We start from the raw sequence: 22601 nt of genomic DNA on the forward strand, positions 1-22601 counted from the left end.
TCTGCGCCCGGAACACCCAGCAGGCCCCCCTCGTAAACACTGCGGATCGGGCAACCGGCTAGGCAAACCAAGCTTTTACCAAGACGCGATATCTTCGCCTTGGTTTGCTTGGCCCTAACGTCGGGTACGTGTATTGCAGGTTGTGGCGGGCTCCCTCAGCAGTGCCTTGACGGTTTAACAGCTTCATAAGGCGCTCTCTTTCTTGTGATGGGGCTCAGCGTCAGGCCAACCATGCTCAAGTCTCAAGATGGATGGCCTGAGCCAAAAGTCGACCTTCTGTGACACCATACCAACCGTCTCCAGATCAGTTAGAATGGATGAGTTGAAGGGAACAGCACACAGCTGCCTCACTCGTCTTTTGAGTCCCATGAAATTCGACAAGGATCCAGTCGCGGTACGGCGCCAGTGTGGCCAATCCGCCGGTTGCAGTGCTGCACCCTGACATCTGCGGAGTCAGGGTTGTAAGTCGCTCTTTCCCCAGTTATCGTGATCTCCCTTCCGAGCACCTGCCTCGCCAACAAGGGAAATTAGGAGTATGCTGCCTACTGGAAGAGAACACCCTCCATGATTCCCCCCCGACCGACTTCAACACAGCCTTTAATGTGAAAACTCCGTCAAATGAGATTATACCCTCACGACGACATTACAATAGCAGAACCCCATGTGCTAGGATGATTTCGAGAGGTCCGATGATGAGGCCACGGCTCGCGCCAATGGCGTGTACAAACTGACCGGTAATGCTGCCAGGATGTGTTGTTCAATCAACAAGACGTCCAAGGCTTGGTCGATGCTGAGGGCAAGATAGGACTCGGACTCCGGAGTTGGGACCTCTCGAGGCATAGAGAGTCCCGCTTTTAAGAACACAGGCTCGACGAGCACAACAACCTCTATCTCCGGCCTCTGTGGTTGCCCAGAACATTTGGTTTAGCCCATTGTTTTGTCCCAAAGTGTTTGACTTCCAACCGGCAAATGAAGTTTTACGCCACCATCATGACCCTTCTCGCTGCGATCAGCACAACCTTCGCCGCACCCGCATGGGGGGATTTCGAGGGTGCTGCTAAGGATGCCGCTCTGTCCAAGCGCGCCGGGCCATACGGGAAGGGAGACTGCTACGGTAACGGCCAAGAGGGCAAGCAGGAAGATGGGAAGCACGCCATACGAGATTTGTATAAGCAGCATGGTAATGGACAGATCCCTTCAGAGAGACACTATCTCAATGAAGAGAAGGTACAGACATCCGTCCTGGTTCCCCTTAGCCCCGAGTTAACATGCGAAGAGTGCATCATCTCCCTCCACACTAGGCTATCTCTCGGCGATTGCTGGGGCAACAACCAAGACACTCGGAATGTTGCAGCCCTCAGGTTTCCAGAGAGAATCCAAGGGACTCACTCTCCGATGCTTAGCGGCGGTAAGGGTATCGTCAGGAAGTTCTACGTGTCCGTTGACCCGGAAACGAAGCACTGAAGGCCTTGTATTCCGATCGTTCGGGAATGGGACGGATGCGGCGACCAGGCGAATGAACTTTGGCTTGAGGGCTGTGTAGCGCAAAGTGAAGGATGAGGACCATGCAGACTTAGATGATTTAGGCAGGCTTTGTTCTTTTTCTTCAAGGACTACATATAGAAGGGTGAAGGGGAATGGCCTCGAGAGCACCTACGGCTGGTTAGAAAGGTGCGCAGCATGATCGAAAGCGCGGATCGGCGGAATCTCTGGCTCAGTTTGATACTAGGTACCTTAGCTTCATCCAATAACGCCTAGTGGTATGCTCACTTCCATACTTAGTAAGGTAATAACCACCAGGTGTCGCTGGCTGTTGCGCTCCTCCCACTAAAGAAACAGTTGAACATCACGGTGCTTGAAGCACGAGGTGCTAATCATCCTCGTGGCTCATAGTGGCATATTCCACTTAACGGCGTGCTGGTGTCCTAGTCATCAAACCCAACTTTGGACCCGAGATGCCTACCGCAGTGTTAAGTTCAGCTACGTTTCCCACGCACACCTGACCACGTATATTCAGCCAAAGTCTGCGCCCATTAATAGCCCGGATCTTAGCGGAGATGCTTTTACCCACCTTGTGATATGTTATATTCAACCATCCTATCTGTTCTAACAATGGAGGTTCAGGTGTCAAGACTGGTGAACATTTAGTGGCATTGTGTTGATCTGATAGCTTACTGCATTATACGAGTACATTAGACACCAAGCTCTACGTGCATGGCCTTTCTATCATAGATCCTTCGAAGTCCTGCTCAACATACGGTCGCCTCCTGGAGCTAATGACGTTAAACAACCCCCCACCCACATCACATCTTGGTGTTCATCTGTATACTGTAGCCTAACAATGTATGCTTCCCATTTTGTACCCTTTGTTTGTGCAGAGCTAACCCGCCTGCTGTGTTGCATAAGGTAAGGTACGAAGTTGAAATCATCTGATAGGTAGTAACATCTCTATGCCAGACACACCTTAGCACTTTAGATGAACTCAAGGATGCGAAACACCACGTGAAATGCCGGGAGCGAGCGGCGATGTGAGACTGCTCGAGAGGACTATAAAAGGAACAGCCACCTCTCGCAGACTCACGAATCCTTCTAGCCCTCCCTCACACTGAACAATCACTAGCTCTTCCTTACGCTGAACAGTCACTAGCTATCCCTCACACTGAGCACTCAGAGAACATCCTAGACCCCCATACGGAAAGTTACTCTGTCTGTTTAGCCCTTCTATTTCCCAGATCTCAACTGGCATACTCTCAGCATTCGAACCACCAGTCATGGACGCCTGGAACGCTTGGAGGGCGGCGGAGAACGAGCGTTTGCTCGGAAACGCAATGGGGTTCGGACTATATTCGAGGAATTTGTTACTGCCCGCCTCGACGATTTACCAGCATCTGGTAGATTCTGTCCCGCAACAGGACGGAGAGGACATTGTGCTACAGTGTGCAAGGCTGCTGCTAGCCGGCGGAGAAGCCGGAGAAACCGTCTACGAACAAGTCCGCGTGGGGAGCGCCAATTTCACAAGACGGGATCCGTTGGTGACTTTCCACACACTCGGTTTTTTGTTGGGGAGATATCACGCCTGCAACTACATGGATCTCGTTCTCGTCTCCTACACCTGGGACCTGCAACCGCCTGATATCAACAGAGATGTCCGAACCGCTCGCCGCAGGCTCGACGACGCTAGACTTCAGTTGAGGGCAAGTCCACTATACCCTTGGTTTTCCGACGTCTTGACCTCTGTCGACATCCCCAATGTCACCAAGGTAATCAGCATTGCACTTGGCGAATTTAGCTCCAGGTCACCTTACGGCCAGGAGCGGAGGAGAAGGAGCAGGACTCGGCACATGCTACTGTGTGAAATTGAGAACGTGATTCGACTTAAGCAGGGTGACAGCCCTATCGTCAGGTCTCACGATCAAGGGTACTTCGACGTTGAGATCGAGGCGCTGCGGGTGTACGGTATCCAAGGGACGAATCACCCAGTTTTGCTGGGTTCTTGGAGCTTGACGAATCCACCGTCGTCGTTTCGATCAACCCGAATATCCCGGTTGAAGAAATCCTTGTTGATGTCGCTCTCCCAGCGGCCGTCATAACACGGGGCAGGCCCGTACCCGATCCGTACGTTGATAAATGAAACAAGCCCTCTCCTTCTTCTTAGTCCTCAACATTCATTTGCACAGGTACATACTAAAGCGGAAAGGCAGTTCTAAAACTAGACTCTCTTACAGGGCTGAGCGGGATCGAATCGCCAACTTCCTATATACTTACTGCAACGCCGTCCCATTGGGCGGCTTCGGAATGGGAAATGGGGACAGGATGTGCGATTCTCCCCTCACCCTCTACATAAGGAATAACCATACCTAAGGCGTCTCGCAATTGCAGCCGACTTCGACGGAGGGAGTCAGAGGGACAGGAAAGGAAAGAAAGGGGCACAATGGATGCGATGCGATGCTTGCTAGACCAAGTATGTGGACGGGAAAGGGGGCACACGAGGATAATCTGATGATTGCCGGACTCAGAGATCTCTTGCGCCTATAGGGTTACCCCTTTTTGGCCGTGGTATTTCAGGCATTTGACCATTTAGCAGGGTCACTGATTCCCGCTCAGCAGGGCTGAGCATTCTGTAGGCAATAGCGACATCCATCTGTACCACGACATAACAGATTCTGCCATGTCTAGGTACATACGATGATTATATGACAGTATCACGGCCACCTATCAAAGACTTGGATAACTGGAGCGAGAGTATGGGCCGTGGTGTTGTACCTGTTAGCCTGTGTTGTCCTGGACCCAGTCTTCGCAACGCAGGCCACAGTAAATGTCAAGCGAAGCGTCGTATCGTTCCTCGCCCCGGTCGGCCTCCTAAGAGTTTTTCCCCTGTAAATCAAGCGAAGCGTTCCTTCCTCGCTTTCTCTGTGTTCACAGTGTACTGTGTAACGTAGGGAAAGGCTCAGAACGACAACGCTTCGCTTGAATAAGTGGTAATCGCGAGCGCCTTCCTTGCCTTGTGCGTGTAGATTGCTTCAAGCCCTAATGGAGAACCTGCCTTCCGAACAGCACTCTGCAGGTCTATGACAAGGGAAGGAGCAGTCCACCACTCCTCCACGTTCCACTTACAATTTCATCTCGCATTCACACAGGGCAGACCAAGGACACAACAAAACTTTCCCATCGGCGCACCAAGCAGTTCTAACCCATCCCGTGAGATGCGTTCTACCGGCACCATGTCAGGATCTGCAGTGCCTCATATCAGCCCGCATCCCTTCAGGGTCGTGCACTCAAAACACCTACTTGAGCGTGCGGCAAATATCTACGACAACCTTTAATCCCGTGAATTGACAATGAGGACCGGCGCGCCAATCTTCAGGTTGATGATGAATGGGGATTTTGCTCCAGATGTCATCACATCGGCGCCGCGGCTTGTCAACAGATGTGGCCCTTTTGCTAGGTTTCATAACCCCCCGAACCTGGAGGAGCTCCTCCAGACTCGGGCACTGAATAAAATCGAGATGGTCATATTCATTTACGATTTTCGGTATGCGCAACTTCACGCCGATAACGCAGATAAAGGAATCGCGAATTTTGACGCTATTGTCCAAGAACGATGGATGAACAGCCCGGCACGCCGCTCCCTGTACTTCACGCTCAGCCACTATGCAATCGGTCCGGTTACTACAATCCTCGGCTTTGGACTGGGAAGTTTCATGCAACGGTACCCCCACAGACACGGTCGAACAGTGGCTGGAGCAACCAACAATACAAATACAGAGAAGGTTCAACACGGGCTCCTACTCGATGTACGAGACACTCTGCAAGCGAAAAGTTCCGGCCAAATCTCCATTCTGGCACAGGATCCGGAGTCTCGGGAGTTGGATCAGGCGGTGCTCAGACACAAGGGCATCGACTCGACAGTCCACCCGCTCGAGGGCTTCATCAAGGCCGACAACCAAAGCTTTGTTGTTTCCATTGACCCCGATGTCCCGGCAAAGAAATTATCCTTGATATCTGTCGGCCGGCCGCAGTTCTATGGCTGGATAGCTCTCGCCCGTACGTCAATCGACCCAAGGATCACCCCCGCCCCCCTCCCCCCGTCTTTTACCACCAGCACGCCCCATATCTGACACACTTTCAATCTCGCAGACTCGATCCGCAACCGCCCAAAGTGGACTGGATTCTCGACCACGAATATCTGCCCTTCACCTTGGAGCAAGCAGACTGGACTGCTGTGTGGCCACACCCCGCTGATGGCCGGCTGGTCCTCTATATCCGCAAAGAAGGACGGGTTCTAAGTTCTCAGTGAGCAGAACACTTAGAGGCGTGCAAGTCGCACGGGGCGGCAGATACACGGAGGGCGGTGTGGCATGCGATCTTGGTGGATTAAGGTTAGGGACTCGAGCAAGGAGGAATAAGGGCGTAGGTCTTTTGGTGGACTTGGGAGCGTCTTGCTCTCATTGGATTTTCTTTCTCTAGCGATGCTTTTCCCGGATTGGATTAGGATCTTAGCTCAGCAGGCTTAAGCAACATGTTTGGCAGAGGCAATACCACTCGCTGCTCAGCAAAACCCGACTTTGGATCTCTCCGTAGCGGTAGGTGTCGCCTCTTCTACCTAGGTCCTAGGTTACGACACAAGAGCACGTTATCCACGACGGTATCACCACCGCATAAAGGGACCGGATGTTATTGAACTTCCTGAATTCGATTATTAGGCCACGAGAGCACAGTCCCAGCACACCACTGACCATGCGTAAGAGCGATCCGTCCCATGCGAAGATGAGCCGACGTCCCCAGAGCTGAAGCCTTCCCACCCAGTTGATTAGCCTGCCTGGGCTGAATGCCACCATGAACACCCTTGAAGGTATACCTTGAAACACCGTTCCCAAGATTCCAAGATGCAAGAAAAGATGCTTGAATGCAGGAGACTCAAGAAAAACAATGGCCCAAGCCAACGAGACTCTATGATGTGAATGCATCCCCCCAGAAAAAGATCGAAGCCCATATGACCAAGCCTGGCATTGCGAGACCGTGACAAGCCCCCTCGAGTTGTGTAACCCATGGCTTAAGCCAAAAAAAGAAAACATGCAAAGGCAAATTGGTATCATCAAAACGGTAATAAGCCAAGGATGCAGCCCTGTAATGAAGCCCTGAGAGGCCGACGATGCGAGTGCGAGTGATTCCCGTTGTTGCTTTTTTGATATCCCGATGGAAATTCCGGAAGCCGTGTAGAATGCAGCAGAGAGCAGGTGAACGGTGCGAGCAGATGAACGGTGCGAGCAGATGAACGGTGCGAGCAGATGAACGGTGCGAGCAGATGAACGGTGCGAGCAGATGAACGGTGCGAGCAGATGAACGGTGCGAGCAGATGAACGGTGCGACAGTGAGAACGATGCAAAGGTGATTGCCAAAGCGATGTTGAATGGTGTGGTGGATGTGGATGAAGGCGAAAAGTGCCGAGTGATAGGGAAGTGGTGGCAGCTTGTGTGGGTGATGTTCGGTAACCTTGGGAATTCGGGGTGCCACAAGCCTTCCCCGGCGGAGTCGTCATTTGGCGGCGCGCGGCTGACATCAGCTCAGCCTGCCCGTGATCATCGCATTGGCGGTGTGGTGGGGTCCCTAATGGCGAGGCGAAGATGACCAGCATCAATCGCGGGCGGGACACGAGGCCGCTCTCTCGTTCACCTTTCGCTCATGTTTAACTTGATGATGATGGTGCGCCTTGTCGTGATGGTGGCTCTCAATGTGGGCACGTTCGCGCGGGCGCCCTCTCGTCTGCTCCTCATCGATGCACGAGCTAAGCGCTCTTCTGTCCTCCTCATACCAGTCACACAGTGGCTTGCCACCGAACATCAAGTCGTCGTCTTCAATGACTGTCGCCATCACCCATGACTGGCCGGCCAAATCTATCTCGTCGGCAGTTGGGTCTGGGACATTGATGTCCGGGATGATTGTGCGCGGCTGCGGCGTGCGGTCTGGAGTCGTTTCCGATGAGGACATTGCGGCCACTTGAGTGGTTTGTATGCGGTTGGTGTGAGACATGGAGGATTGTGGTTGGAAAAGCGAAGTGATTGAGGCCCGGTCGAGAGCTGAAAATGAAATCCAAAATAACCCCCTTTGTTTGTGGCGAGGGTGGGTCAGCTCGGTCGGGTCCTTGATGATAAAGCCCAGATCGTTGTCGATGAGGGGTTCGGGTGTCCACACAACAATCCCTCTGTCGTGGCTTTGTTGGTTTCCTGTCCGACCAGTAATTGTGATGCAAGTCAGCAAAAGCTTGGCCTGCAGGCGATGCACTTCGATCTGGAAGTCAAACACGCTTGTTGGGCGTAGTTGCGACACCAGAAAGAATTGTGCTAGCTTTCACGGTTGCGAAGGGAGGGCTGCCTCGTATATATCTCAAATCTGCGGTTGTTTGGGTGGTACCGATAATTGTCGGCAGCCTGTCGCAGGTGTGTAAGTCAAGTGACGGAAACGCGGGGTGACAAGGTTCAGGCGGGGTTTGTCGGAGGTGGTGGTGCCGCTGCGCTGTGGTGTGTGTTACGGGGAAAACGGATCGTGGGGCAGTCTAGATTTCGAGTACCTGCCCGAAAGGGATGCCAGGACAATGCCACCTGCGAGTTCAGGACAATGACAGGACTGCCGCGGTCGAAGCGTACCGACGGAGGTCGGCCTGATGAGATAAATCTCGAATTTTCGTGACTGTAGGTTCCAGATGTGCGGAGGATGTCGGGTTGATATGTCGTGCAGGTATTGTACGCAGGAGCGTCAGATGCGGGTCGCTACCCCTGTGCGAACTGTGCAACAGACCAAGGTTATAGTAGCAATGGAGTGCTGCGTCTATAAGAGATTTGCAGTCTACACCTTGGAACTGCGAACTAGTAGTAGACTTGGGGAAACCACGAGTAAAGTTTGTTGCAGATGTCGATGACGTTTTTGCCTTTTTCGTCTGAGGTCAAGTTGCGAGGTCAACGAGATTCGACCGCTGTACATCTTGAGCAGCAGAGTATGAGAATAGCGATCATTGGAGAGGCCGCCTTGTTGCCGCCACCCAAGGAAAATTCGACCTGAATCAGGTTGGCGATGTCATTGGACACTTACGGCACCTCCGCTACAGCACCATTTCGCCTTGCATGGAAAATTTCACATACTATACCTATGTTTAAGCAGTCCTTCTGCTGTCGCCCCGCTTGCCGCATCATCGGGCAACAGCACCACTTTGGGGGAGGACGCCCGCATATTTCTGGGCCAGATCACCTCCGAGCTTTGATCGGGAGGTCACGGCCAGAACCGTCCAGAATCGCTCAAATAAGTGTGACCTTTGTATGTACGTTGACCCCACCCCGATTGCTGTCGGCGAACAAACTGGATTGAAGACATCGGGATGAGGTACTTGGACAGAGGCGGGGCATTGAAGATTCGGTCCCTTCGGACATCGCACGCCGATGGTTTGGGTATGTGCACCGAGTGCGCAAAGACATCCCAATACTGCGCCTTACGACGCGATCAAGCCCGAGGTTACCGATGTGTCAAAAGGATTGTGAGTTGGCGTCTTTGCTGTCAGCCCATCGTGAATGTCTTCTGAGGCCGTGCCACGACAGTTAGGCATTGGGAACGACTCCGTTTCCTCTAATGGCCTAGGGCGCCGATAGGGCTGAGCGCTTGAGCTGCTCATTCGGCGCTAACCGAGAAACACATGGCACAAACCGATGCGAATGACCCTCCTCGGGATGCTAGTGTCAGCTTCAGCACCTTACTCTTGTAGGGTCAGTCCTCCTGATGCGCAGAATTGTGTTACATTGTTGCACATGACAATGGTGGCGACCTGTGAGAGTCTCTAGGACTTTATTGCGACAGGGGGCGTAGGTCACCTCGCTCACAGCTCACTGGGTGCGTATACGGAGGAGTGCAATTCCAAAGCCGCCAAGGGCATGCAGAGTTTCTTTTTAATAGACATCTATACAATCACCTACGGCAACTACCTGTACTGTGGTAGGATTGCATAGCGGTTGGCGAATCGCGGGATCCTGCGCCGAGTGTGTAAGGCCTACTAATAGTAGTACTGAGTAGTAGGAAGATGACTCCGTTACGTGACTCCCTCCGTTTTCTCCAGCTCCACAGTCGCCGACAACAGCGGCCGTTGCACCCTAATAAATAACTCGAAAACAATGACCGAAGTGACTTTGAAGCATTTCGTGAATGAGGGAAAGGCCGTGGAATGACCCTTCTCTACAGTATGCAAAGAAACAGGTGACTATGATCTACAATGCATGGAATCTAGGTACCTTATGGAACAATACAGACTCAAACAGAGACGAGGTGCCAAGGCACTGGCTGAGACTGGGTAATAAGCGCATCTGCTCCAGGCGCACAGCGGCACAGGCCCTATCTATTCTGTACGGACCTGGAAGAAGCGTAAATCACCCTTCGATTATACTCGTCGCATCGAATACCGATCATGAGCCAATGAGCGAAGTAAACTGTCAAGAACAGCGATCACTCTCTCACGTCGCTGAAGAGTTTTCTTTCCTTTCCGCCGACAATCGAAGCAGCCGGAGAGTTACCCCCGCGCGTTTTGATCGTCTTTCAGAGGGTTTGAGTTGCGGGCCCACCAACTAGCAATGACGTAATGTCTGTTTGGACCATCAAGGTGTTGGCGTCAGGGAATCGACCCGTTGACGCGTTCCCCCGACATCGCAAAGTCAGATCTTGGGTGGTTTCCTCCGGAAGGGCATCGGGCGATCACACATTCACCTGTCGGATCTGCATCGCGAAGCTCACCACCGCCGAGCTTCAGTATCTACAACTACGGTCTACCGCACCTCCACGCTATTATTGCCTTCAACGAGCTTGAGAGATCGCCGGGATTCGGAGTGTGACACATTACAGCGTCACGTCTTTCTCCGCTCCAGCATTGTTCCGGAATTCGCACCTTCGTGCCTCGCCTCCGGAACTCGATCACATGTACATTACAAGTTCCGAGTCCACAGCATTGTTCCGCTCATTTCCGTATCATGAACGTGATAGCCAACATCAATCGTAGCCATATACTCCAACTGACTGTTTTACTGATAGATCCCAGCGCCGAATCCCCTATTGCCAAGTCTAAACACGCCCCGATCGATTGCGGTATCCATTTCTTTTCGCGCGCCAGCAGTTATCGTCCCATTATCGAGCTTGGAACCATCCCCCAAACCTTTCCGAGTTTCTATTACGATCCGGAACCCCAGCATCCAGTTCTGTTGAAGATCAATCAAGACACCACTCATCACCGTTTCTCCCAATCCTTCTTGACCTTCCATGCATCGTCGTACTTCAGACCCGCGCCGGATATTAAGTCGCAGCCGCGGTGTCCCCATTTCCGTCTGAACACTTCTCTGCCCGTCTCGGTTATGAGGTCGAGTGCTTCGGCGAAACCGGCCGCGTCGTAGTAGAACGGCTCGCCCTCCCCGCCGTGTTGGCCCAGCTGCCATGTGTTGCGCTCGCGGTCGCCATGCTTGTGCTCTGCGACAGTGCACAAAAGGGGTTAATAACCGGCTGCGAGTTGAAGACCCAGATCAGGGAAGCGGGGAGAGGGCAGAATGACTTACGGAACATCTTATCGGAGATCTTGCGAAGCGCATGCCACTTGGCGAGGTTTGGATCCTCATCCCTTGTTTCATGTTGCAAAGCCGCCGTCTCTCTCTTGCCCACCGCAGCATCTTCTCGTGCCTTCGGCAGCTGCTCACCGTCGTCTCTGGTGCCTTCCGAGCTTGGTTGCGACCACCATCTCTTCCTTATCTTGGACTTCTCCTCCCCCTTCTTGGGCGGCGGCGGATTCGGGTCCGTAAACCGCACCTCGACCCCCTCAACCCGGTACAGCGCGCTCAGATCCTCCAGCGTCGCCGCCACGTCCGTGATGATGCCCGCCTTGGCCTCCTCCTGGCCCCACCCGCGCATTGTCAGGCGCGTGTGCATGTCGCAGTCGGTCATGTAGTAGGGGATCATGGTGTCCCAGCCGCCCACGTCCTCGTATCCCTCCGGGTTGACCAGCGCGAGGTGGTCGTAGGCAAAGAAGCGGATAGCCCACTTCTTGCCCGAGGCGCGCGCGTCTCGCAGCGCGGCCAGCGCTAACTCGTAGATGGTCTTGTAGCCCGGCTGGTTGTAGGGCGGCGTCAGGCCGGCGCGGCCGTCTTCGAAAGAGAGGGCGAGCACGTCCATGTGGCTCCAGAAGTAGTAGGGCCAGTCGTGGGTGTAGGTGAGGGAGAGGAAGAAGTTTTGCAGCTGTGCAAAGCTGAGCAGGGTCGGGGTCGTAATGACGTTGACGCCGAGGGTCTTGAGGACGGTGTGGTTCAGGTAGAAGGGGTTTTGCAGCGAGAGCTGGCCGCGCGCGTTCGCCTGCTGCACGCCCGTGTTCTCAACCACGTAGATCTGCGATGGCGGCCAGCCGGCAGTGATGTAGCTAACCACGGCTTGGAGGAGGAGCGGCCAGGTGCGGGTGAAGCCGATGAAGAGCGGCGGGGCAACGGGGAGGTCGTACTCCTTGTGCATGTCGCTGCGCGGCTGGTTCCATTTCGGTATTGGCGGCGGCGTCGACGTCGCGAGCAGGGGGAAGTTATCCTTGATAGGGGGCGGTAAGTAAGTCGGAGTCGGCTTGTACTTGGGCTTGGGAGGAGCTTCTTGCTTTGGCCCAGCGCCTGCTTCCCCATTGGTAAACAACAGGTCACGGGCTGTTGCTCGTGATGAAGGCAGAACCAGACCGACAAAAACGAGAAGCACCAGTAATCCGGCGACGAGGTTTGTCGCCGTCCGGCGACTTGGCATCCTTATAAGCATTGCTGTACCTATGGATTCTCCGTTGGTGCGGTCGGATTGACGCCGTTCAAACCCACGAGCGCAATAGTCGGAATACCAGCATCGGTGGTTGTAGCTATACCGTCGTTTTGTAGGCGAGAGGTACAATACAAGCCGGTCGGACTGTCACGATGGCGAGATTGCAAAGTGTCGCGCCTGGTATGCACACGTGCTGCGTCCTTCCGTTCGGTCGGGGAAAATGAGACCACAAAGATAGAAATTCTCTAGACACCCCGACAAGAAACTTGGCAGCGCTATCTTGGTTGCCTTGCTCCTCCTGCTTACCCGCATCGCGGGGGGGCTGGAAGCGAGACGCCGCATATTGATCCTTCTGCATTATTGGCTCGGATCATGCATGGAAGCTGCTTCTGTTGGTTGGAAGCGGGAAGGCGTGCCGGATCACTGTAGTACCGCACAGCCATCCGTCAGCTTCCTGCGCTCGAACTATTCAGCAATGCGCCTACTCGAAATGGACGCTTTCCTACATCAATAATATGCGATGTTCTCCAATCTTCAGCATTGGTGCTCCCGCTTTCCTGTGCCTTGTCGCTTCGAAGGAGCTGAGATGGATCGTGCGTACGTCATCCATGGCGCCAGCCACAGGCCCACATCTCGCGAACGATGGGGCATCCCTTGGGGCCGGACGGCCCGGGGTTGTGGGTCATGCCGAGTCTTGGCATGCCGGGAACGGCTCGATCGTAGTCGGGCATCGGAGCGGCCGTCCCAACTAATATGAGAGCAATGCTTCGACATGACAGACTAGAATCCCCTGCGTACAATAGGAACAGTGAGTCACGAGGCAAGTTTGATGGGTGGCTTGGACCTATCAGTTTGTGGTCAGAGAGGTGTCACGTTGTACTCCGCAACGCAGAGGATAGCTCAGGATACCTACCGGAGCACGTGCGTAGGTACCTAGGTAGCCTTGGGATCTTTCCCTGGAACACACGCTAGTTCAAGTGGTGTCGTCCTATACAAAGTGGTTCAAGTCAGAAAATCCGTTGACGATGACACAGGTGACACGGGCGTCTACGTCCAGAGAGGGAATGCAGGTACCCCGGCTACCGCACCATACCACCGGTAGATGCTTCTGACTTAATATTTCATGTGCTAGACTGGCCATAGAGTAGGCGTCGTCTGGGAGAAGCATGGAAAGAAATAGATAGTCCGAGAGGCCGTGCGCTTCACCTTGACTTCTCGACGAGCTTTACATTTCTGAAGAAAACGTTGAACTTGATGGAGATAGAGACTATAACAGGAACTAGATCATACTACTGGCCTTCGAGTACCAAGTCATCGCCCACTTCCCCACATCCAAGGCGCATGCAACTCGAAGTTCCTGGTATTATTAAAGATTCATGTACCTACCTCAATCAGGTGCTCCCATATGGAAATCATGCTTGAAATCCGTCCAACCACCCGGCAATTTGGGCTGCCCTGACAGCAGCATCCTCCAGCTCAACCCACCCGTCCCGTCCTTCATCCTTTCCAAAGCCCTTCCGTTTCGCATCGGCATACGCATACAAAACAGTCTGCACGCTCCTCGCCCTCAACGGCACCTGTCTCTGCCGCTCATCCCACCCCCACGGCACCTCCTCAACCGTGTCGGAATCGAACCGGTGGAGCTGTATGGTCACGTCCTGTGCGCCGTCCGCCTGGAGACTGATGCCCGACGGCGCGACAAGTCGGATCTCTCCGGCGGTGCAGTGGAGGGTCCAGGTGAATGCCGGGGTTCCGGGGAAGGGCTGGCCGCGGCGGAAGGTGAAGATCAAGGACGCTGGTTGGTTGTGTGTGCGGGAAGAGGTTACGGTGCCTATGATAACCTTAGTAAGTGAGGTGGGCTACTGCTAGTGGTTCTGATAAAGCTTACCGTGGAGGGACAGCAAATCGGGTACATCGGACCGGATCGTGTCGACTATCCTGTCGTTCTGCGCCGGATCGCGCACTCTGACCTCTGGCCGTTGCAGCTGCAGGTGCGTGTGCACCGAACCTGGGACCAGCTCGCCCACCACAGATTGCACATAATCAATAACTGTTGAGAACGGATTTGTCAGTCACCTGCTAGGGAAACAGGACGGAGAGAAACGAATAAGAGGGGAGAGAGAGAAAGGTCAAGAAAGAAACAGCAGGAATATGGGAAAGGGTCGGAGGAGTGTCAGTGCGCAGATGGCAAAACCGGTTACCCACCATGACCAACCCCAATCGTAATGGGATTCCCGCCAACCGCTCTCTCAGCAAAGTACTTGAGCCCAACAGGCAAGATCTCGCGGTCCCTCGTGCCGCCGTACGCGCGCACCTCGCTGCTCAGCAGCCGGCCAAGTCCTAATTCCTCACTCCTGTCCAGCAGCTCCTTGAGTTTGAGCACCGGCGGCGCCCACCGGCCCTGCAGGCCGACCAAGGCCCGGCTGCCGCTGCGCCGGGCGGCCACGACAAGCCGGTCAATGTCCGCCGCGTTCGACGCGATCGGCCACTCGATGTAGACATCCTTGCCCGCCTTGAGGCTGGGCAGCGTAGTTTCGAAGTGCTTATCAACACGCGTGTTCACAAGGACGAGCTCGACGTCGGGGTCCGCGGCCAGGTCGGCGGGGCTACCGTAGGCCTTGGTGTCCGGGGGAAGGTTATACGTCTTGATGGCGGCTTGCGCGGCGGCGACGCTGCTGTTGCACAGGGCGACGATCTGGTACCGCTCGCGCCCGGCCGCCGTGTCGAAGCAGGGCAGGTGGGCGTCAGCCGCCCACGAGGTGGTGGCTGACGAGGAGAGGCCGATGATGCCTACGCGGATGGGCGTAGATGACATGATGGGAGTTGGGATTGAATTGTTAATGACTTTGGAAGACAAGTGACATATTGGGTGAAGGAATACGGATGAGAATGGTCATTTACCATCCATTTAACCATGTTGGTCTTGTAAGTCAATGTGGCTTACAAACCAAACATGTTGCGGGGCTTATTAGTAATTATCGCCGTTGACACCATCGTCCGGGATTTAGAGTTAGGAATCGATGTCGCTCTCGGTTACCAATCGGCCGGAGCCCGGGATTGGGCTCGCGCACGTCAGACTGTACTAGTCTTTCTAAACTCTATTCACTCCGCCGTTATAAATCGCCATTCCTATCCCGGGACAATGTCAACGACGTACTCCCACAGCAGCGGGATAGACGGTCCTGAATTCCGGGGCCTCAATTTGAGCTTCTGTCTCGGGGGTTTCCGCCATTGCTCGTGCCACAACTCCGTCTGGCTAGAGGAGTTTGTAGAGCAAAGATTGATGTCGGACCGACTTATAGCTGAAGTCGACAGATGGGGAGACTCATCGCCTACTCTTTCCAGGTACTCGTTGATCTGCTATCCTCCAACTTCTTCGCCTTGGCCCCCCCCTTTTCCTTTTGCTCCTTTCTCTTCTTCGGTATTATGATTTGATTTGTCTGCTTGTTTCCGCTTCATTTCTTTCCTTATTTCTTCCATTCCTTCATTCCTCATATCCTACTTCCCTCCTTGCTTCCGTTCTTCTGTCTTCTACGGGCGGATAGACAAATGCCGTCCGTGGGATCATACGAAATATAGACACCCAAAAGTACGCATGTTCACCTGAAGTTCATATCCCCTCATTTCTAAGCACAACGCTCTTCTGATAAGGGACACTGTCTCTCTGCCAAGACGGTGATGCTGAGGCATATTACTGATAGGCAACCGAAAGATACCAAGTATGCTGGGTGCAGAATTTGCGAACATGGCACGCCGACTTCGAAGATGGCCGCGGGCACTTTAGGGAAAGAAATGGCAATGGGAGTACCTAGCGTTGACTTGTGAAGGGTAGCTGCAAGCTGTCGTCAGTATTGCACAACTGCTAGCCTTGAATCGTTCGACTTTAAAGTCCGAGTCTAGTATACCTCTCCTCTCCTCCGGTTTCAGGCTTTCAGCTCTATCCACCAGTATCCGGGAGGTCCCAGGATCGTCATGCACAAATATGACATATGTTCCCTCCGTTTCTCGCTTAGCCTTTGTTCTTATTGAGCTTCACTAGGGCTGGTCGACATTCATTGGCACCGCCTGCACCACGTAGGACGCGTACTCGCGTAGACGAGCCTCACGGAAATGGCTTGGTGCGCCCTGTGCGGCTGTCCATGGAGTGAAGCATCCAATGATCTGCACTTGGTTGGGCCATCCAAGAGCCGCTTCAAGAATGTGCCATGCTCAACGTAGCAACATCCATTATGTCGTGCATTGAGTCAGAACTCAGAAGTGCCGGATGTTGTGTTACCCTGGAACCTCCGCGGATGGACCGAGGATGTCTCACCTCCAACGCTGCATGTTTACACGCTAGGCTCGCAGAGCCTCCTTCTATCGCTATTCCGTCGGAGATCCGAGACTACACTACAACAACGACTTTGACAAATGGCTGAGGGGGATCCAAATTGAGGGTGACATTCAGCTTGCGTGTCGGGTTCTGGAATGGGCGATGGAATGACGCACCACCATGCAGCTTTAAATTGGGACTGGCTCGGGACCCCATGCTCGCCTCATAGGCTAGCGTGACGTTCCGATGAACAAGCTCACGCGGGCTCTCCGCGACCGTTCCGCCACCTCGATTGTGCTGTCATAAGTGCTAGTGTCACATCGGTGGTCTGATCAGGATCGTGACGATGTTGATCCTATCATTTCGCCCGGGCCCGAGTCGGGCGCCGGGCGGGTGGTCGCGTTCGTTCCTCCCACGGAGTCCCACCTAGATTGGCAATTCGAAAGTCCTGCTGCAACCTCCCATACGTTCGTAACATACGTGGACCAGTCCATTGATGCCCTGGCAATAACACGGCCGGGTTCGGTCCTCGGACTCGTGCGTTTGCCGACCGAATGTTGAGGGTTGCTCCGAACCAAGTTCGGGGATAACTCAAGAGGTATAATAACAGAACGCCTTTGCACTTCGAAGACATGATCCTCTTCCATATCCTCTCATCATCATCAATCTACCTCTCAAGTTCTAAATTGTTTAGCTAACATCACATTGACCCAACCAAATCAAAACACCAAAAAAAGATCAACAACAAAACCTCCCACAAATGGCCGCCAACAACAACAACCGGAACCCCCCTCCACTCCGGGTCCTCATCTCCGGCGCAGGCATCGCCGGCCCAACGCTGGCGCTGCACCTCGCGCGGCTGCCGCCGCCGCTGAAGTACGAGATCACGGTGGTGGAGCGGCACCCGACGCTGCGCAGCTCGGGCCAGCAGATCGACCTGCGCGGGCAGGGGCTGGACGCGATGCGGGCGACGGGGCTGGAGGCGGCGGTGCGCGCGCGCACCGTCGACGAGCCCGGGCTGGCCATCGTCCACCGCCGCGGCGGGAAGGTGCAGGCCTACTTCGCCGCCAACAAGTCCGGCAAGGGCGCCCAGGGCTTCTCGGCCGAGTGGGAGATCATGCGCGGCGATCTGTGCGAGATCCTGTACGAGGCCACCGTCGGGCTCGAGGGTGTCAAGTATGTGTTTGGTACGTCGGTGGAGGAGTTTCGGTCGGTCAAGGACGGGAAGGCCGTGCACGTTCGGCTTTCGGATGGTACGGAGGCAGAGTATGATCTGCTTGTTGGGTGCGACGGGCTGGGTTCCAAGATCCGGCGGCGCATGTTTAGCGATGGCCGGCCGGACAGGTTGAGGCCGATTGGCATGCTGTCGGCGTTTTATACCGTTCCGCCGCGCGAGGGCGACCCGGCGTACGCGACGATTATGAATCTGCCTGGTCGGAGGCATGTCTTGACGCGAAGGGACAGGCCGGATTGCTTGCGGGTGTATCTCGGCGCGCACGCAGAAAGTGAGCACGGCCCGGAGTTGAGCAGGGTGCTCAAGAGCAAAGGGACGGTGGCGGAGAAGAAAGAGGCCTGGAAGAAGGTGTTCAGGGCCGATATGCACAACACCCACCAGCTGCAGCGGTTCTTGGACGCGCTCGACTCGCCCGAGGCGGACGACTTTTACACGGTTGAATATGCACAGGTCATGATCGACAGCTGGTCCGAAGGCCGGGTCGTGCTGGTCGGCGACGCAGGGTATTGCCCTTCCCCCATCACGGGCTTTGGGACGTCGCTGGCCATGATCGGTGCCTACGTGCTGGCTGGCGAGATTGCGCGGGCTTGTGGGGGGGCTCAGGGCGAGACCGATCCGTGGGATAATATCCCCGCTGCGCTGGCGGCATACGAGACGAAGCTGCGGCCATTGGTAGACCACGTTCAGGATATCGACATCGACCGCAGGACCGGCCTCTTCCTCCCCGACAGCGCATGGGCCATTGCACTCATCAGTTGGATCGCTTGGCTGATTTCCACGTTGCGGATTGACCGGCTGGTCACGAGGTTTGGGTCGGACGACAATGGCCCATGGAAGCTGCCCGAGTATCCGGAGCTGATGCCGGTCAAGAAGGCGTGAGCGGTGGTCTTGGGGAGAGGAAGAGAAAGCATCGCCGCTCAGTGTCGATCCTGCTATGTAATATGTATTGTACAGTGTTCCATTTTAGCGACATATCTTTAGGTTCTTTGATAGTGCTTGAGCGATGATGAGTAAGCCGGTACTAGTAGTTGGTAATACAGTTCGAATGCCTGTCATGTACTCATGTAGTATGGACAGCCGGTACCCAGAGTTTGAATGATGCTCCGCTTTCTATTAAAACTACTTATTACTCCTAAACAACGCTCATTCCCGCATGCTCATAATCCTTTTTTTCAACCGATGTTTCACCCATAACTAACTTGGAAGAATAAGCCCTCAGACACACCCGCATCTCACGCCCAACAGCGCATCCTTCAATACAACCACAGGGCATCCTTCCTCTTGCTCTCCACACAGACATCGAAATACGTGGCCAGCGCCGTTATCACAGCAATATGCGTAAAGTCCTCCCCGAGCTGCTGGCCCACACCCGACCCCCAGAACTGGAAGTAGAACAGCGGCATTGCCCCGGGCAGAAGCGACGCCATCCGAGTCGTCGTCCGCTCAAACGGCGCAGCCCACGACGCCACGATCTCCTCGCCAATCCTCGTGTACCCCAGCCGCGGCGGGGTGCTCCCCAGGGGCAACGGGAACCGATTCGGACCGTTCACCTAAACGAGGACGAACCCGCGCCTGCGATCCCAGTCGGACGTGTCTTCGGGCGGGCGAGGTTGGCCTGTGTGCGGCCCGGGCCGTTTTCCCTGCGGGATGATGCCGCGCGTCTCGTGGCATACGGGTGCGCGGCGCCACTGGAAGGTCCTCACGGACAGGGCGCCGGTAACAGGGTCCTGAAAGGGTAGTGAGAACTCGTACGTGGTCGGCCGGCAGCGGATGTGGTCCATGCCGTAGATCGACGGAGGCACGCCGAGGCGGTTGTACACCGTGATGGTGAAGGTCTCGACGTGGCGGAGCGGTGGGGGGGATCCGGCCGGCCAGTTCTCGCGGATGGAGACCAGCGGCGAGCTGTTGTCCGATTTGTGCGCGCTGGTGTGCAGGATTCGGCGGCGCCCGCCTTCGTATTCGCCGATGTAGCGGAGGGGTTGCGCAAGGTCGTTGTCGGCGAAGATCTTCAGGCCGCTGGCAAAAAGCGCGCGTAGTTCCCGCACCGCGAAACGCAGCGGGTAGCCATAAGGCCCAATTGCGCCCGGTTGGCTTGGTTGGGCGTTGAGGATATTCCCGTGGACGGGAACCCCGTTGACGGCGGTATCCCAGCTGTCGGCATCCCAACTGGAGGACTCCCAGTTGACAGCAATCCCGCTGTCGGCATTCCCGATGTCGGCACTCACATTATCGGCACTCCCATTGTCGGGACTCCCGTTGTCCGCCTCCATGATGCTGTGTAACCCAGCTACTAGTACTCGATGCTGGTGGAGAAAATTGATGGAGGATGTTTAGTCGGTGCAAGTAGAGTAGCACTGCGTTCATTACAATCGATGATGTTGGGATTTCGATGCTGGTTGGCCAAATTGCGACCCGGAAGTGTGCAGCACGAGACTTGGTGTGGTCAGGAGCTCAGCTCCTTCCGTCAGTTTACATTACTGGTAGGTATGTGTTGAGGGAACTCGAGCTTGCCTTTGACTGGATCGGGGAGGGAAGGACTCGTCGATGTTGGGGAAGGTACGCGCCAGAAAGGAGGCAAACCGAACGTATAGGCTAGACAAATGATATCAAGAAGCTGTTGTTTGGAAGATTCATCGCAATAGATTATGGGAGACCGTTAACAAGACAAATAGAATTGCTTCTGCTGCAAAGTGCCCCAATCGATGACAGCGGTCCCCGAAAGCTTAACTGCAATAACACAAAAGGGTATTCCCAACACTATACCTTACTTCTCCCCATCCTTCTGAGCTCCATCCTTTTGCGCTCCATCCTTCTGAGCTCCATCCTTTTGCGCTCCATCCTTCTGCTCTCCATCCTTCTTCTCTCCATCCTTCTTCCCTCCATCCTTCTTCTCTCCTTCCTTCTGCTTCCCATCCTGCTGCTCTCCACCCTTCTGCTTGTCATCCGACTTGCTGCTGTCCTTGTCCTCTGAGCCGGATTTATGCTCAGACTTCTCCGGGTCCCCCTTCTGCTCCTTGTTCTTCTGCTCCTCCTCCTTGGCCTTCTTCTCCGCCTCCTTCCTCCTCTCCTCTTCCTTCTTCTTCTCCTCCCGTACCCTCTCCTTCTCCTTTTCCTCCTCTTTAGCCCACTTCCGGTAGTCCTCAGTCTTGATATTCCCCTTCAGCCGCTCCGCGATGTCGGCCTTTGACAGGCGCGGGTGGCCCTCACCTACCTTGGCACGACCGAGAAGGCTGACCATCAGGGCAACGCCGACAACCGCGGTCAAGACGAACCGGTACGTCTGGTACCACGGCGGCGCCCAGCCCTTCGCGGTCGCGCGGGCGTCTGCAAAGTACAGCGCGCCGAACGCGCCAAACTGCGTCGTCAACGCCCACACCGTGGGCATGAAGATGGTTGGCCAGGCTACGGCCGGCGCCAGCACACCGATTGCGTACCGGAACCGTGTCCGGTCGCGCGCGGGCTGCTTCTCCGCCAACTCAAGACCCCAGTGTATGGCGCCGAGAAACGAGACGATGACAGCGCCGTAGCCGACCTGGATTGGCTCCAGCACTTGGAGCCAGTAGGTGGCCGCGTCATGGTCGAAGAGAAGGCTGTTGAGATGAAGTGACTTGGTCGGATAGTCGATGTTCAGGTTCCATGAGAGGAAGACTGTTGACAGCGACGTCGCAAGATAAGGGAGGGTACCGGCAAGGCCGAGGGCGTAGTTCTCTCGGGGAACGCTGCCCAAGGCAAACGTCTCTTTGACTGTGTTCTGCAACGGAGGTCAGACATTCTTTCCCCGAATCCAGCATACAGGCGGGACGCGGCGTACCAGATCGTTTTTGAGATCCACCATGACATCCGGAGTCTGCTCCGGCGGCGCCTGGCTCTGCTCCATGACATGGCGGACGCTCGATTGAGTGGTGACCTCCTCCGGCCGTGGCTCGAGCTTCTTTTGTGCGACCTCCTTCTCGAAATCTTTGTCGATCCCCTTTGGCTGCAGAGGCGGTTTTGTAGAGAACGTAGTGCGGGAATATGTCCCAGCTGTGGCCGGGGCCGGACTCGGTCTTGGGCTCGGGCTCAGGCCGAGCAGAGAGGATATTGGGGCCGACCGCTGTGCTCGACCGTTGATGGCAAACATCCGAGCGCGGGTGCTCAGGGGCTGGGCCCTTCGTACTGCGGTGGACAACATGGTAGGATTTCTTGGCTTGTCTGTTCTTCTCCTTTTGTTTACAGCGAGTGGTTAGGGGAAAGTAATCACGGGGGTTGCGTATGCAATTGAGAGCGGAGATTGGCCTGATCGTGTACTAGGCACAATCCGTAGGTGAGCTGATGGTGTTGGCCGAACGAAGAATAGAGAAGCATGGTCAACCCGAGAGCAACACCAAGAAATGACCTGAACTACTACTTAGTAGCCGTGGGACAAGCAAGTCAACTGTTTCCATGTTTTGGTAGCTGCGATGGACAAGCAGCCGAGCTATGACGTAATGGTTCTCAAAGTGGGGTTCGTCTGAAGGAGCGAACAAGAGCCCATTAGACGGACCCCATCCGTGAATCTAATCATCTGGTGTTTCCAATTGTTCATTTTCGAACCGGTTGCAAGTACGGTGTAATGCACTTTCTTAACATATGGGAAAGCAAGCGGAATACACTACGCAATTCTTAGCGCAGACTGCACCTAAAGCCCACACATAGTGAAGGGTACCTTGGGTAGTACTGTTGCTGGAAACTGGGACGTTAAGAACTAGGTACCGTACTTACCTAGGTACCAGCTGCTCA

General features: G+C 54.8%; 10 protein-coding genes across 10 annotated transcripts; 4 read left to right on the forward strand and 6 right to left on the reverse strand.

Moving 5' to 3' along the window:
- Window positions 1-850: 850 nt before the first annotated feature.
- Window positions 851-1578, forward strand: B0T15DRAFT_218955 (uncharacterized protein). The gene is made up of 2 exons (XM_062862784.1): window positions 851-1227; window positions 1277-1578. The coding sequence occupies exons 1-2, from the start codon at window positions 970-972 to the stop codon at window positions 1541-1543; spliced, it is 525 nt and encodes a 174-aa protein (XP_062721914.1). The 5' UTR covers window positions 851-969; the 3' UTR covers window positions 1544-1578.
- Window positions 1579-2341: 763 nt separating this feature from the next.
- B0T15DRAFT_511980 (uncharacterized protein) lies at window positions 2342-3590 on the forward strand (the record flags this gene model as incomplete). The annotated part of the gene is made up of 3 exons (XM_062867952.1): window positions 2342-2406; window positions 2469-2528; window positions 2717-3590. 3 exons carry the CDS (start codon window positions 2342-2344, stop codon window positions 3588-3590), a joined length of 999 nt encoding a protein of 332 aa, XP_062721915.1.
- Window positions 3591-4636: 1046 nt separating this feature from the next.
- On the forward strand, window positions 4637-5903 carry B0T15DRAFT_218974 (uncharacterized protein). The gene is made up of 2 exons (XM_062862785.1): window positions 4637-5544; window positions 5638-5903. The coding sequence occupies exons 1-2, from the start codon at window positions 4839-4841 to the stop codon at window positions 5784-5786; spliced, it is 855 nt and encodes a 284-aa protein (XP_062721916.1). The 5' UTR covers window positions 4637-4838; the 3' UTR covers window positions 5787-5903.
- Window positions 5904-6041: 138 nt separating this feature from the next.
- B0T15DRAFT_534465 (uncharacterized protein) lies at window positions 6042-6756 on the reverse strand (the record flags this gene model as incomplete). Its single annotated transcript, XM_062869442.1, has 1 exon — window positions 6042-6756. A coding segment is annotated over exon 1 (481 nt), but the record flags the coding sequence as incomplete, so codon positions are not given.
- A 378-nt stretch (window positions 6757-7134) lies between these two features.
- B0T15DRAFT_511982 (uncharacterized protein) lies at window positions 7135-7488 on the reverse strand (the record flags this gene model as incomplete). The annotated part of the gene is made up of 1 exon (XM_062867953.1): window positions 7135-7488. The coding sequence occupies one exon, from the start codon at window positions 7486-7488 to the stop codon at window positions 7135-7137; it is 354 nt and encodes a 117-aa protein (XP_062721918.1).
- Window positions 7489-10753: 3265 nt separating this feature from the next.
- B0T15DRAFT_397320 (uncharacterized protein) lies at window positions 10754-12300 on the reverse strand (the record flags this gene model as incomplete). Its single annotated transcript, XM_062864890.1, has 2 exons — window positions 10754-10989; window positions 11076-12300. 2 exons carry the CDS (start codon window positions 12298-12300, stop codon window positions 10754-10756), a joined length of 1461 nt encoding a protein of 486 aa, XP_062721919.1.
- A 1125-nt stretch (window positions 12301-13425) lies between these two features.
- On the reverse strand, window positions 13426-15256 carry B0T15DRAFT_567847 (putative oxidoreductase). The gene is made up of 3 exons (XM_062870737.1): window positions 14503-15256; window positions 14186-14347; window positions 13426-14128 (listed from the first exon to the last, which is right to left on the reverse strand). Exons 1-3 carry the CDS (start codon window positions 15110-15112, stop codon window positions 13710-13712), a joined length of 1191 nt encoding a protein of 396 aa, XP_062721920.1. The 5' UTR covers window positions 15113-15256; the 3' UTR covers window positions 13426-13709.
- Window positions 15257-17560: 2304 nt separating this feature from the next.
- Window positions 17561-18937, forward strand: B0T15DRAFT_534479 (uncharacterized protein). The gene has a single exon (XM_062869443.1). It carries the CDS (start codon window positions 17571-17573, stop codon window positions 18720-18722), a length of 1152 nt encoding a protein of 383 aa, XP_062721921.1. The 5' UTR covers window positions 17561-17570; the 3' UTR covers window positions 18723-18937.
- An 18-nt stretch (window positions 18938-18955) lies between these two features.
- Window positions 18956-20457, reverse strand: B0T15DRAFT_534480 (uncharacterized protein). The gene has a single exon (XM_062869444.1). It carries the CDS (start codon window positions 20111-20113, stop codon window positions 19394-19396), a length of 720 nt encoding a protein of 239 aa, XP_062721922.1. The 5' UTR covers window positions 20114-20457; the 3' UTR covers window positions 18956-19393.
- A 1-nt stretch (window position 20458) lies between these two features.
- B0T15DRAFT_503125 (uncharacterized protein) lies at window positions 20459-22268 on the reverse strand. The gene is made up of 2 exons (XM_062867460.1): window positions 21655-22268; window positions 20459-21594 (listed from the first exon to the last, which is right to left on the reverse strand). Exons 1-2 carry the CDS (start codon window positions 22012-22014, stop codon window positions 20608-20610), a joined length of 1347 nt encoding a protein of 448 aa, XP_062721923.1. The 5' UTR covers window positions 22015-22268; the 3' UTR covers window positions 20459-20607.
- Between the last annotated feature and the right edge of the window lie 333 nt (window positions 22269-22601).

This window comes from Chaetomium strumarium, assembly GCF_033439665.1.
Source record: "Chaetomium strumarium strain CBS 333.67 chromosome Unknown B0T15scaffold_4, whole genome shotgun sequence".
In the NCBI taxonomy this organism is placed as follows: Eukaryota; Fungi; Ascomycota; class Sordariomycetes; order Sordariales; family Chaetomiaceae; genus Chaetomium; species Chaetomium strumarium.

What these genes read in the sequence shown, in the direction of transcription:
- B0T15DRAFT_218955 (XM_062862784.1), top strand. Translation starts at nt 970, where the DNA reads ATGAAGTTTTACGCCACCATCATGACCCTTCTCGCTGCGATCAGCACA. An exon ending in ACTATCTCAATGAAGAGAAG is followed by an intron (nt 1,228 to 1,276) that starts GTACAGACATCC and finishes TAACATGCGAAG; the next exon opens with AGTGCATCATCTCCCTCCAC.
- B0T15DRAFT_218974 (XM_062862785.1), top strand. Translation starts at nt 4,839, where the DNA reads ATGAGGACCGGCGCGCCAATCTTCAGGTTGATGATGAATGGGGATTTT. An exon ending in TGGCTGGATAGCTCTCGCCC is followed by an intron (nt 5,545 to 5,637) that starts GTACGTCAATCG and finishes TCAATCTCGCAG; the next exon opens with ACTCGATCCGCAACCGCCCA.
- B0T15DRAFT_567847 (XM_062870737.1), bottom strand. Translation starts at nt 15,112, where the DNA reads ATGTCATCTACGCCCATCCGCGTAGGCATCATCGGCCTCTCCTCGTCA. An exon ending in TACGATTGGGGTTGGTCATG is followed by an intron (nt 14,348 to 14,502) that starts GTGGGTAACCGG and finishes CGTTCTCAACAG; the next exon opens with TTATTGATTATGTGCAATCT. An exon ending in CGATTTGCTGTCCCTCCACG is followed by an intron (nt 14,129 to 14,185) that starts GTAAGCTTTATC and finishes AGGTTATCATAG; the next exon opens with GCACCGTAACCTCTTCCCGC.
- B0T15DRAFT_534479 (XM_062869443.1), top strand. Translation starts at nt 17,571, where the DNA reads ATGCGGGCGACGGGGCTGGAGGCGGCGGTGCGCGCGCGCACCGTCGAC.
- B0T15DRAFT_534480 (XM_062869444.1), bottom strand. Translation starts at nt 20,113, where the DNA reads ATGGAGGCGGACAACGGGAGTCCCGACAATGGGAGTGCCGATAATGTG.
- B0T15DRAFT_503125 (XM_062867460.1), bottom strand. Translation starts at nt 22,014, where the DNA reads ATGTTGTCCACCGCAGTACGAAGGGCCCAGCCCCTGAGCACCCGCGCT. An exon ending in TGGATCTCAAAAACGATCTG is followed by an intron (nt 21,595 to 21,654) that starts GTACGCCGCGTC and finishes CCTCCGTTGCAG; the next exon opens with AACACAGTCAAAGAGACGTT.